Source organism: Loxodonta africana, chromosome 1, assembly GCF_030014295.1.
Source record: "Loxodonta africana isolate mLoxAfr1 chromosome 1, mLoxAfr1.hap2, whole genome shotgun sequence".
In the NCBI taxonomy this organism is placed as follows: Eukaryota; Metazoa; Chordata; class Mammalia; order Proboscidea; family Elephantidae; genus Loxodonta; species Loxodonta africana.
Window position 1 is genome coordinate 93020261 of NC_087342.1, and position 14395 is coordinate 93034655.

General features: G+C 38.0%; 1 protein-coding gene across 1 annotated transcript; it reads left to right on the top strand.

The window, feature by feature from the left end:
- Positions 1–4529: 4529 nt before the first annotated feature.
- On the top strand, positions 4530–12241 carry LOC100654655 (butyrophilin subfamily 1 member A1-like). Its single transcript, XM_010601551.3, has 9 exons — positions 4530–4674; positions 5172–5519; positions 6706–6987; positions 7103–7270; positions 7650–7670; positions 7764–7790; positions 8089–8115; positions 8300–8326; positions 9820–12241. Exons 1-9 carry the CDS (start codon positions 4596–4598, stop codon positions 10476–10478), a joined length of 1638 nt encoding a protein of 545 aa, XP_010599853.2. The 5' UTR covers positions 4530–4595; the 3' UTR covers positions 10479–12241.
- Positions 12242–14395: the final 2154 nt, after the last annotated feature.

Genomic DNA, 14395 nt, shown 5'->3' on the forward strand with positions numbered 1-14395 from the left:
GGAAGATCCTCAATGAGGTAGATTGACACAGTGGCTGCAACAATGAGCTGAAGCATAACAATGATTGTAAGGATGGCTTAGGACCAGGCAGTGTTTCATTCTGTTGTGCATAGGGTTGCTATGAGTCGGAACTGACTCGACGGCACCTGACAACAACAACGATGTGAGCTACTAGAAGTTTGGCCAAAGGGATCCTAAATAAATATTCTTTAGACATAGTGAGGTGCATGCACCTTTTCTAGATATTAAATTTATGAGCTGTGATTTGCATACAAGAAGATGCATGGTTTTGAAATTCACATCTCATTGAGATTTCACAAATGCTGTAGGGGAAAAGTTACTAAAAACAAAATCTACTCCCAATCCTGAAAACCTCCCCACAAAAGAAAAGGAAGAGAAAAAAAAGTTTTATTACTGAATAAGGATTAAACCAGACTGTTGTAGAACCCTGAAGACATTGCAAAGACAGAACAGAATTTGACCCTTTCTATAGCTAAGAGGACACAACCTACTACATTCAGTTGTTAAAGATAAAATCGGTAATTTTCTAATATGTTTATAGCAGAAAATTTGAAGTTACACAAATTTCCTTCCAGAAAACTGGGAGGTGGGGTGTGATCTTCCTTGATTACATTTCAAAAGAGTTGGTTCCCAAGTCTTTGAGGAAGCATCCTGGATTTACACACTGTTTAAAGAAACAGAGAAAGAATTTACAATGGTAAGTTATTTAAAGTGAACTCTGGAAGGACAGGGGAGGAGGGAAGCCTCTTCCCTTTTTTTCAACAGGGAGAATTAAAGCCTTTTATTTTCACTTTGAGGATTAATATGCACCTGACCCAAGCCATGGTATTTTCAATAGCCTCATATGCATGCAAAAGCTGGACAATAAATAACAAAGACCAAAGAAGAATTGCTGCCTTTGGATTATGATGTTGGCAAAGAATATTGAATATACCATGGACTGCCAAAAGAACGAACAAATCTGTCTTGGAAGAAGTACAGCCAGGATGCTCCTTAGAAGTGAGAATGGCGAGACTTCATCTCACATACTTCGGACGTGTTATCAGGAGGGATCTGGCCCTGGAGAAGGACATCATGCTTTTTAAAGCAGAGGGTCAGGTAAAAAGAGGAAGGCCTTCAATGAGATGGATTGACACAGTGGCTGCAATAATGGGTTCAAACATAGCAACTACTGAGCGAATGGCACAGGACTGGGCAGTGATAGATCTGTTGTACATAAGGTCTCTTTGAGTTGGAACCAACTCGATGGCACCTAACAACATCAAAAACAGCAACATTTTCAGTTTGTATTTGTCCTTACAGTCCTTCTATCTCTTGGAAATTCCTCTCGCATCTGTATTTAGTCAATCCATCCCATGAGAGACAAACAGTATTCTAACACATATCATAATAGCTTAATTCCTATTCTAAAACAACCAAAAATAAATCACATGGTATGTGCATATTTGTGTTTGGCTTTTTTGACTAAACAAAATATACTTGAAAGTCAATCATGGTACCAGGATTGAAAGGGTATTTCGCGAAAAGTTGAATCACTGAAGGAAAAAAATAGGGTCATTTAAACATATATTCTTGTAACTCTTTAGAGCTCTAAGATAAACAGATACGCTAACAAACAAAAACTTTGTAGTCTGGGAGATGTGTTATCTACAAAAGAAAGGGTCATATGTTTCATCATTTATCTGTTATCCCTTGCTAGAAAACAATTGAATGTTCTTTTTATCTTCCCTAAACTACAATTATTTAAGCAACAAAACTAACATTTACATGTAAGGACAAAATCAAGAAAGTTCTAGACCAGCAGAGATTCGGATTTCCTTTCATAAAACTCTGCTAATATACAGTGTGAAGTTTGTAGGTTTTGAATACAGGGGCTTGAAGTGGGAAAAAGGTATAGATTCTTCCGGGATACTTCCCATAATCTATTTTCTCCCACCCTGGGTTGTCACTGTTATTTGAGTTGCAGTAAGGTGGAAGGACGGGGGATTTTGCAGATGTCTGTTGAAGTTAGCCATCCTGACATGGAGAAGACACCTACTACCTTGGTCTATTTCCTTCTGGCTTTGGTAGCCTTTCCCAATAGAGTTTTCTCAAGGGAGATTTGTGGCTTTACTGTGGTGGTGACTGATCATAAGACTAAATAGTTTTTCAAAAGCATGATAGCATCATTCATATCCAAGTCAAAACCCTGCCTGTTTGAAAAATGCAGACTCAAATATCTGATGAAATTATTAGATACTTAAGCAAGTTTCAAAAGGAATACTTGGAATAAACAGCTATTTTGGGATTTATTTATATTGGCATATCTGGGAAAGGGTTGGGACTCTGAGCACAGCAGAGGAATGGAGTAGGTAAGTTTTCTTGCAACCATCTTAATTGACTTACATGAGCTTCTATTAAACCAATATTATAAAAAATTTTGGATCTAAACAAGTCATAATGTAAAAGATTTGATATAGCATACTTGTTTTATTATACAAAATATCTATAAATGTACTCATATGTTCTGTAATTGTTCTGTTTGTTTCTGATTAGCTATAACTTTCTTTTAATTCCTTACTGATTTAGCATTTTTAAATTCTGCTGTATGTTGACGGAGCCATACAATATTTTGACAGTTACACGTTGTTGATGAATGATAACTTATCTCTATTGAAATGGTAATCTTGTTTTTTTGAATGATTTCTATCTGAATGTCATTTTTGTTTTTATATTAATATTGACTTAGCTATGATTTTGTTAAAATATGTCAGGTTTGTATTTTTTTATTCCTTGTTTTCCTGTGTCTGTTAAACTGTATAAAGATGATCTTGGATGCAGATTTTTAAAAAATGTAAATTAGAGCTTTCTTAACTGTTTCAGGTTCCAATGCAGAATTGTTTCTGTCATTCTAAGCAAGGAAAATAATTATCTCAGAATTCATAGGACTTGAAGGATCCTCAATATAAAAATTAACAATATAAGCAGAGGACAACAATCTCATCCTTTCTCCTTTTCGTTGTTCACAGCGCGAAAGGAAGATGAAAGTGTTCAGAGAATCATTTTGGGACCATGGACCTTTTATCCTCATCATGATAGATATAACCTAGATGTCACTGGAGGAAATTGGTATGTCTGGGAGAAGGACAGTTGGAAAGTTTGAATGTGTCTAAGTCTTTTCAATTCCCTATCTAAAGGAATGAGGATTCTAACTGGCATAAGAAAATTTATGATCATAATGGCAAACGTACTGGGGAGACTTGAGCATAGAATTAAAATAAAAATAGCTAACACTTATGTAAAATTTGTATGTGCCCAGTACACTTCCATGTGATTTACATATATTAATTCATGTAAAACTCACACAAAACCTGAGGTAGGTGCTATTACTAAACCCACTGCCAGATGAAGAAACTGAGGCATGGAGCGGTTATGTAACTCATCCCAAGTCATAAGCTAGTAAGTAGCCTAGATAGGATTTTAACTCAGTCATCTATTACCTGTGCTATTAACTTGGATAATATATTTTTCAGAACTAAATAAGTCCCTTGTTTTCAATCCTTTCCACACTTTGTAAATATATAATTATTAGGTAGATTTATTACTGAGGTCAGGTCAAAGTGCTCTTTCCTTATTTCATTTTACTTTCAGTTTTGAGAATGTCAGGGTGACGGAAGAGAAGTGCACTGCTTAGGGGTTACTATGTGGGGCTCTTCTTGCTTCCGGTTTTCTGAATCTCTTTAAAAGACCACCTAACGCTTCCTCCTGAACCCTGTGTTTTTTGAAATCTGGTCTTCTCTTGGCATCTTGGAGCAAGACTCACAGAGGACCTCTATAGGCACCCAAGGAAGGAATGGCAGAAAGCATGTATCCATGGTGTCTGCTTCAGTGAGAGTAAGTCCAGGATGTTTCAGTAAGAAGAAAAAAGATGTGAGTGTTGCATGAGTGTCTTCTGGGTGATAGGCAAGAGGGAGGGAAGTGGTAGAATCCAAACAAAGACCTTGGGGGTTGACAAGGACAGGCCATGTTACATCTGCTCAGTCATACAGGAATATGTGAAGAGAAAATTCACTGAGGCCAGAGTAATGTTTGTGCTACACCCATCTCTCTCAGCAGCTACTCTTTGCCTCTCTTTCATCTTTCCTCCATTAGACAAAATAACCTTGAATAACGGAAGAGTTTAGAGAGGTTGTGGACAGATTTATCACTGCAGAATGTGGCTGTTAAGATGAAGACCGTCTCCTTAGAAAATGGAAACAAAAGATCTTTTTTCTAGTGTGAAAGGCTGTCCTGATGTTTCCTGGGAGAGACATTGCATTTTGTCTGAGAGCTCTAGGAGGCCATCTCTAGAAGCACTGTGAACACTCTAAAAAAACTCATTGCAGTCGAGTTGATTCTGAGTCATAGTGACCTTATAGGACAAAGTAGAACTTCCCCATAGGGTTTCCAAGGAGCAGCTGGTGGATTCGAACTGCTGACCTTTTGATGAACACCCTAGTCATGTTCTTTTCACCTTGTGGGTCTTATTCTTGTCTTTACTCCAGCTATTTGCAGCACCTTCCTCTGTGTCATACTATTCCCTGCACTGGGAAGAGATGGTGGGTTCCCTGGACTTCTCTCTGCCAAGAGGTCTCTTCTCTCTCCTGCTTCTCCAAGTGTCCATGTGGTGTTCAGGTAAGAACATTTTATATTTTCCGTAGCTGGGTTCTCTTGTTTTCAGAATAGAATGACTAAATCACCCCATCACTCCTCATATATACCTGGGTGGATTCTAAATCCTCTATTTTGATGTGATGATTTACTTGCCTCTACACCTCTTTAGAGAGAAGAGACAGGTAGAATTACTTCATTAATTCATTCAGGTCTCAGCTTCATGAGGACTTCATTATTTGTTGCCCCAGACCTGATTAAAAACTCCAATTTCATGATTCCCCAGCACTCTCTTATCTTCCTTCACAGTATTCACCACCATTACAGTGAAAACTTGATTTAACATGAGATTCTCCTGTTAATTGGAAGCTCACGAGGTTAGAAATCCTCTCTGTTTTGTTCACCGCCAGATCCTTAGCCAGAATACGTGCTGCAAATAATTGTTGTATAAATGATGCTGTGTCCTAAAATACCCAGGCAGGTCATTCTGATATTCTGTTCTCTATGGCCCTATTCCACAGATACCTTCATGGTGATTGGTCCCTCAGAGCCCATTGTGGCCATGCTGGGTGCAGACGCCATGTTGCCTTGTCATGTGTCCCCAGCCATGAGTGTGGAGAACATGGAGCTGCGGTGGTTTCGCTCTCAGTTCTCAGAGGCTGTGTATGTGTATCAGGATGGAATGGAGCAGGTGGCAGAACAATTGGTAGACTTCAAAGGGCAAGCAGAGTTGGTGAAAGATTATATTACCGAGGGAAGAGTAGGAGTGAGAATCTACAGTTTCCGGGCCTCAGATAATGGAATGTACAAGTGTTTTTTTAAGAAAGATAGTGACTTTGACGAAGCCAGTTTGGAGCTAAAAGTGATAGGTAAGTCATTATCTGAGAATATTAGGTCACCCTCAGGGAAATGTAAGTGTTGTGTGTTTGAGTTTGGAGGGATGATGTTGAATAAAACAGAAACAAAGAGGCAGGTACGATTGGAGTTGATCAACATCCTAGACAGTGACTTTGACCCCAAATGCTCTTAATTTATTTACACATTTATTGTGGTGTACTTTAAAATTAAACTACTTCCACAAATACCTATTCTAAAAATAGCTGATTTACTTTCCCCTCCCATGACTCTTTTCAAGCATTTTGAAAGTAAACACCATAATTCCCAAAAAGTACCATTACTCTCAGACCAGCACCTCAATCAGCTATAGTAATGGATGGAGATTCAGTTGGAAGCGTTACTGGTGAGGTCTAAAATGCAATTCATTGTTTGGAGGAAGTGGTTACCTGGGTTGTGACAGGGTGGATTGCTATTGCAGGAAAAGAATAAATAAATAACAGCATTGAGGTCAGAAAATTATCAATGTTAAGTAAGTGAAGCAAAGAAAACCATTAAGTGAGTTCCATCTTGGAATGTTGACAAGTCCTCAAGAAAGGGGCCACCGTGAAAGGGTGGACTAAACGGAAGTTCACAGAGCACTGAGTCGACCACCATGGGTTTTGTCGTGTACACATCTATCTCATTGATGCAGTTTCATTTTTAATTATAATAACTGCTTGTGTTATAATTATTAGCCAAAAAAGATAATGTAGCTGAGATTCCTAATATATTTCCTACATCTGAGTAGCTGGGGTAGGACTCAACCATACTGAATAGCATTCATACTATGTGATATTAAGTTCAAAAACAGGATAGACATTACTCTCAAAGGGACAACGGGAATCTCTAATGTTCTGGTAGTTTGTTTTTTTTTTAATATTTGATTTTACTTTGTCCCTCTTCTATGTCCTTTTATGATCTAATTGCAGATATGCTTAGATAGAGAATATATGTTAGGCATAAGTCTAAGTACTAGAATCAGCTTCAAGCCCAGGAAGTCTCCTGTGACTTTGTGTCACAGGCACACATCTATCTCATGTGGAGAAGAGAAGAAACTCTCAACTCCCACTCAGAACTTTGATGCTTCTTCCATCTCCCCACACTGGTGTTTGTATATAATGTTAGAGATTTCTGGGCAAACGAGGGTCCAGGTCTCAGACAAACAGCTTTCCTCTCCAGGTCTGGGTTCTGGTCCTCTCATCCTCATGGTGGGTCCAGAAGGTGGAGGAATAAGAGTGATATGCACAGGGAAAGGATGGTTTCCCCAGCCTGAGGTACAATGGAAAGATGAAAGGGGAGAAGAGATACCATCTATCTCGGAGGATGAGACCCAAGATGATGATGGGTTATTCCAGATGGAGGCATCCCTCATTGTGACAGACAGCACCAAGGGAAAAGTGTCCTGCTCCATGAAGAACCCCTTTTTGGGTGAAGAGCAGGTGGAAACCATTTCTATCCCAGGTCAGTTGTTCTCATTTTGGGGACAGGAAGGGAGTAAGAAGGAGATATTAGGAACTTGGGATGAGATAAGCTTGTGCAGTGGAAACCATTGACCAGGTCTTGGGCCCTGTGTCAGAACCCTTCTTCCCTAGGACCTCTCCTTGGAAGGCAGCATTTGGTGTGACTCTCCCTATACTTGGGACTCTCCTGGGTGCTGTTCTGTTTTTGGTCTGGAGAGAACGGCAAGAGAAGAAGAGAGCATGGCAAGCCGAGAAGGAAAAAGAGAAAGAAAGCAAAGCCAAAGGTAAAACTGGTAATGAGACATGTTGGGGGTTGTGAATTTATGGGTTTATGAACATAACCGTACACATGGGTGGCATTTGTTGGGAAACAGGGACACATGTAGGATGGAATCGGAGCTCTCAGGTCTCCAACAAGACATGGAGCCAGGATCCCGGGGAGAAAAATATTATAATGGAGTCCATTGGAGAGAGAAAATCCATTGGTATAAATTAGGAATTAGGAAGAAATGGTCACCGTAATATTCAATTCAAGTAAATTTCTTGGTCTAGGTGTCTAGAAGTAACACTTAGGATATGTGCAAGTGACACAGTCTTGAAACTAAACCTCGGTTGGATTTTTTTCCCTGTAAAATCTGTTTTATTAATTTCTTTCCTTTTTAGAATCACTCAAGGCAGAGCTTGGTAAGTTCCACACTTTCTTTGCAGTTACAGAGGAGGTAAAGTCCCGACTCTATGCTGTGTACTTGGATCTCGCAGGCTGTTATTCCTTTTCAGCCAGAAGGAAGGAACTATATCAACAAGGTGTTGATATTATTGTTGGACCGACCATTCTGTCTGCTCTCACAACTTAGGCCTATCTTGTTCTGAGAGGAACACACCCAAAGATTTCATCACTGATTTGTTGGTGGAATGTGGAAAATGTGGGAAACAGGACAGGAGATTTAGAAGAAGACAAATTCCACAGAATTGTAATATAATGAAGATGAACAGAGATACAGTGTTATCATGAACCTTCAGGTTTCATATGGTGGTAATAATTTCATATTCTGAAGTGAAGGCTGTATGAATGGGAGAATCTAATTCCTCTGTTTTATTTCAGACTGGAGAAAAGCAAATTTATATGCTGGCAAGTAACTTCGATGTTCTTTTCGGGCTTCAATCACAGCATTTTCTAAGGCTCTAGGGCATTTTCCAGAGAGGAAATTTTCCTTTGTTGAGCAAGGAGTGGGATACCTGGCCAGGGGCATACCACCAGGACAGAAAACATGCTTTTGGCATATTTTCTGATGTAATTTTTTTTTTCTTCTCAGACTGGAGAAAGGAACATTTCAAAGCAGGCAAGTGACATTCTTAGTCTGCCCCACATAATCTCTGTGCAAATGAAAGCTCTTGCATTTGTATAAACTCCTGATAATATCTGTGTGGTTATTCATCCCATGACTTCCACTCTCAGTCTCAATCTCATGCTGAAATGTTAACAGATTTCTTGCTATCCTGATACCATTAATTCATTCATTAATTCAGCATGAATTTATACAACTATTTATTTGGTACCAAATAAAGCAGATCTGGTCTCTGACTTCAGAGTGAAGTACACATACAAATTGTGATGAGCGTTATAAAGGAATAAGAGATTGCCATGACAGAAATTGGTGCATTAGAGGAATTCCCTAAGAAATTGACATTGAAGATTACACTTTAATGATGCTTTGAATTTCTTCATGTGAATAACATTGGATGAGTAGTTCAGTCAGAGGAAGACTATTCTGTAACTGGCCTGAGACAGAGAAGTGTTTGTTGCATTTCTGTGAAAGTGAAAAATGTCTCTTGATCATTTGAGTCTTTCCAGAATTGTGGGTCGATTTGGCTATATCCATTTTTAGAGCATGCCACTTTATATATCCCTGTATCCACAAACATTTCCTAATGATTTTATCCTCCAAAAATTCAAACATATTCTAATATCTCATATACAAATTCTAATGAGAAAATTTTAATTATTGAAGTTTGGTTTGATGAGAAGCGTATTAATATTAGTATTGCTACTATTGCTACTGCTGTTAGTGTTACTATACCTATCAGAAACTAAAATTTACCGAGTATTCATCACTGACAAGACACATTTATTTAGTTCTCTACACACTATATCATTATTTCTCACTGTAATCCTATGTTGAGTTACCATAATTATGTACATCATCATGAGGGTAGACTTAGGCTGACAGAAGCAAAGTAACTTCACCAAGATCACACAGCTGCTAAGGACAGAGTGATTATCGAAATTCAGATCTTTCTGATTCCAGAACCTGGGCCATTAGAAATATAGGCACTTAACCACTACGCCACCAGGGTTTCCAGAATTAAATATAAGAATTAAAAAAGAAAATTGGATGACTTAGCTATTATGTAAGTCCACAGAAAAATGATACTAAAGAAAGCTTAAGTGAAAGTAGGCACACTGCAATTGTAAATATGACAGGACTTCACTATCAAGAACAGGCAGTAATTGAACAGCATTTGAAGGAGAACAGAGAGACACCATCCTGAATACCTGATGCTGGGGATTTTCAGATGAGTCAACCCTCTTGGCTGGATGGTCTCAGCCTGTCTGGACAGATAGCTACTCAAGGTCCTGTCCAACCCTCTCTTTCTACATTTTATACATTGTGTGACTTCTATTAATGGACAAAGGATAGAACACAAATTGTTTTGCCTATTCCATTTCAGTCCCTCTTGTTTTCCTCCATTCTTCTTTCCTAGTAATTGTACCTTTCCTAAGGCCAACCATTCTCTATTGTGGGCTGATGTTTTTTTTCCCCCACACCTGCAGCGGCTGTTTCTTTGGCTCCAGACACGGCTCATCCCAACCTCATCTTATCTCAAAGTAGAAGACAAGTTTCTTGCATAGAGAATGTTCCTCAGAACTGTGACATTCCAATGTACCAAGGACAAGGGAGCTCTGAAACAATCTGCAGTGTTCTGGGTCAGGAGCACTTTACTACAGGGAGACATTATTGGGAAGTGGAAGTAAACATGGGGACGGAAGGTAGACCTGGAACTAGATGGGCTGTGGGTGTTTGCTCAGATACAGTGAAGAGACAGGGATGGTTTATAGAAAAACCAGAAAAGAATTTCTGGGTAGTGGCATGCAATGAAGGGAAAATTGAAGCTCTCACCTCTAAGTCAGAGTCTCTGTCCCTGAAGCAGCACCCCCACAGGATAGGAGTTTTCCTGGACTGGGAGGCTGGGGATTTGTCCTTTTACAACATGATTGCTGGGTCACACATCTACTCCTTTACTGAGATCACCTTCTGTGGGAACCTCTGCCCTTATTTTAGCCTTCAGGGTCCTGGCACATCTGTGACCATCTGCTTAGCTTCAGATCACACTGAAAATTGTCCTGATTCTCCTCCAAAGACCTCTGTAACTCATGTAAGAAATTGTGATGTAAGTACCCCTCAAGAAGCTAAATCTCTACTACCTCACTAAGAAGTGAAGTGTTGGCCCCTGTAGACAACGTCTCTGTTTCCACTCAAGCTGTTATAGGTATGTTCTCTAAGAAAGCTGTGCTTGCTTGGGTAAAGACTAGGTCAGTTTCACTAAATATGATTATAGCCCTTTCAATGAGGGAGAGGGAGTAATAGGACAACTTGGAAATATCTTGGGGAATTTCATGTAATGTTACCTTTAGGGAACTATATACCCTCTTGGTGGGCAGGTACAAAAAGTTTTCTATCACAAAAAAAATCTCCAAACAAGTGCATGGGCCTCTCTTTTGTTAAAGTGCTCAGTGTGTCTTAAAGTGAATATTTTGAAAGCAACATTTAAATAAAAAATACATCTTCTTGCTTTTTTTTTTTGGTCATCAAATATGGAATAGGGGGTGATTTTGGAAGGGAATGGTCACATTCTCAATACATATTACCACAGATGGAAATATAAAGAAGTGTGTTCAACTTTTCTACTTTTTTCTCTACTTTTTAGTCTTTAGTGTCCCCTCAGCTTCTTAACTATAAGTTTGCCAAGGGGTGGGAATGACTTGGACATAAATTAAACCATTTCAGTTGGGACCCAAGCGTCCTAGGAGGGGAAAGCCCTTTTCTTTTACAATTTTCCACTGGCCAGCAGGTCCAGAATTGTGTCCTATGTGAGACTGTGAGAGAAAAAAGAATTATACTTTCTGATTTCAGACAGAAAATAGCTAGAAGAAATGATAAACAAAAATATCCACAGTATTCATGGAGATAGATAGAGTCATTGTACCATTGACTTTTTTGTCTTCCTTTCTGACCGTGTTCTTTCCACTCTTCATGGTTTCCCTTGCCTTTACTGAATCTAAGCCCTCTCCAGCTGCTTATCCTAAGGTTCATGTCTTCAAGGATATAAAATATACACATAAAATACGAGCTTTTCCTATTAAATGAACCCTCTCTTCCTGACAATACTCCCGTCCCAGGTTCCACTTAGATTTTTTACACTATTGACAGATCTCTAAACTACAATTCCCTTTCAACAATCTCCCTTGGAAGAGTATCTCCTTAGTCTTGGCTCACTCTACTCACTAACTCTTCCAGGGCATAGGGAACTGTAGGGTTGAGGGTGCAGCCTTCATCTACATAACTTGGATTTTTACTGCAACTTTGAAAATGGAATTTTGTCCTCTTGTAAGAACTGGGAAGAAAGCAACTGTCATTATCTCCAGTTTTCCAATTCTCTTTAAAAAAAGGATTAATGTACCTGATATATTGAAATAAAAGATCACTTTTTAAGCATTTCCCAGGCTTGCTTTCTCCCTTCATTGCTGTAGACTTTTCAAAGGGGTGAGATAAATTGGGGAGACTTGCTTCAACAAGGTGTGACCTAAGTTGATAAATTACTATGCTTGGAACAGTTGTAAGTCTGACCAGTTCAGGTTAGGCGCAGGGTGAGGAGGTGTAGAAAGTCCTATTTCCGCTTACATTCCAAGCCTTTCCCCCATCCAGATTTATGAGCTACTAAGCAATTATTATTATTACTACAAAAGGTGTGTAACTTTTTCCAAACTGGTTCTTAATTCTGAAAGTGTAGTCATTATTAGACCAAAAACTTTAACAGGAAAACTCAAATCATACTACAGACCCCTCCTCAAAACTTTCATTTTATTTTTAAATTAAGGTACAGTAAAATTGGCTTTTTAGATGTACAGTTCCATGAATTTTAATACACTATAGGTTCATGTAACCACCACCACAATTAGAACACAGACAGCTCAATCATCCCCCCAAATTTCCTCATGCTATTTTTTTTTTTATCATTTTGTAGTCATAACTCTGCCCCTCTATGCCTAATCTCTGGAAATCATGGATCTCTTCATCACGATAGTTTTGTGTTTTCCAGAATATCATATAAATGGAATCATACAGTATATAGCCCTTTCAGACTGGCTTATTTAGAATTATTTGTTTCCTTCATTCAGAATTGTGCCTTTGAGAATCGTCTAAGTTATTGCATCAGTCAGAAGTTTGTTGTTGTTCTGTGCCGTCAAATTGATTCTGACTCAGAGTGACAATATTTGACAGAGCAGAACTGCTCCATAGGGCTTCTTAGACTAAAATCTTTACAGGAGCAGGTCACCAGGTCTTTTCTCTCTTGGAGTCGCTGGTGGGCTTGAACTGCTGAACTTTGGGTTAGCAGCTGAGTGCTTAACCATTGAGCCACCAGAGCTCCTTATTTTGTTGCTGTTCAGTGATTCATAATGTAACACAATATGTCAGTTTGTTTATAGCTTGTTTATCCATTCACCTGTTGATGGACTTTTGGGTTATTTTTGGCTTTTGACTATTTGTATTATTTACAATTAAAACTGCCATGGTCATTTGTGAATGACTGCATGGACACATGCTTTTATTTCTCTTGGGTAAATACCTATGATTGGGATTGCTCGTTCATATGATCAGTGTATTTTTATCTTTGTAAGTTGTTGTCAAACTGTTGTCAGAGTCACTGTACCATTTTACATTCCTACAGCAGTGTATAAGAATTTCATTTGTTCCACATCACCAATATTTGTTACTGTCAATATTTTTTATTTTAGACATTCTAGTAGGTTTGTAGTATTATTCTGATGAAGTTTACCAATTTTTTTCTCTTATGCAGCATGGTTTTGGTATCGTGTCTAAGAACTCTGCCTAACTCATGAGGTTTTTTACCTATATGTTCTCATAAACCTTTTAAACCTTTGTGCATAACATTTAGATTATAATTCAGTTTGAATTAATTTTTGTATAAAGTATGAGATTCAAATTAAGGTTTGTTTTTTTTTTTCATATTGATGTCCAAATGTTTCAAAACAATTTGTTCAAAAGTCTGCTCTTTCTATATTGAATTGCTTTACATCTTTGTCAAAAAGCAATTGGCGTTTTTGTGTGGATCTAAACTCAGTCTCTCTATTCTGTTGCATTGAATCTATGTGTCTATCCATATCTTTATGGTAACTCTTTCAAATTTATTTTTCTCTTTCAAGAAGGATTTTCTTGAAATTAATGTTTCTCAAGTTTTAGCTACTCTAGTTCATTTGATTTTCCATTTAAACTTTGGAATCAGGTTATTGGTATCTACCAAAAATCCTGTTGGAATTTTGATTGGTATGGTGTTAAATCTATAGACAAATCTTCAGAGAATTGACATTGTTACTATGTTGAATCTTCCAACCCATAAATCTTGTATGCATGAATATTGTCTCTTCATTTATTTATGTCTTAATTTCTTTCATCAGTCTACTTTTAAATATTGCAATCGAAACAGGAAATAATAAGCAGCAGAGAGAAAGCCTTCTATTATTCATTCAGAACTTCTATGAGAGCCACAACTCGTATCTCATATGGAGAGAGTTTATTTTATGGTGGCTCCACTTATACCCTTGGTAATTATTATTCCCTTTACAGGGACATAAACTGACATAAATGGAGAATTTGGCACTTGACTAACACCAAGTACTATGTCTCACTCGTCAATCAGCAAATTTTAGGTTCTCAGTTCTCATGTGTGGAAATAAAACAAAACAAAAATAAACAAACTGATTTCAGAGCCCAGAATCTTAACTTCATTGACAGTAAGATTATATAAATTAAAAGCTTATATAATTCAAGCAAGAAAAAAGTCAGGAGAGGGGTAAATGAATAGTGGAAAATATTAATAAGTATAATCAAATAGGCATGGCAAGTGAGAGATTAATGTTGATTTTCAGATTTCTGAAAAATGGGGTAAAAACAAATGGGAGTAGAATTATGATATAGAGCAGGAAGGATAATGGGTTTAGTTTTTTGATATTTTACATTTGTTATGCCCTCAAGACATTCAGCATGAGGTTCTCAAATGAGTTTTTAAGTATCTCTCCTGCAGGACCTAAATGCATAATTTATTACACA

Coding starts and splice junctions, on each gene's coding strand:
- LOC100654655 (XM_010601551.3), top strand. CDS start 4,596: ATGGTGGGTTCCCTGGACTTCTCTCTGCCAAGAGGTCTCTTCTCTCTC. Junction 5,520..6,705: donor TTTGGAGCTAAAAGTGATAG/GTAAGTCATTAT, acceptor TTTCCTCTCCAG/GTCTGGGTTCTGGTCCTCTC. Junction 7,791..8,088: donor GAAGGAACTATATCAACAAG/GTGTTGATATTA, acceptor GTTTTATTTCAG/ACTGGAGAAAAGCAAATTTA.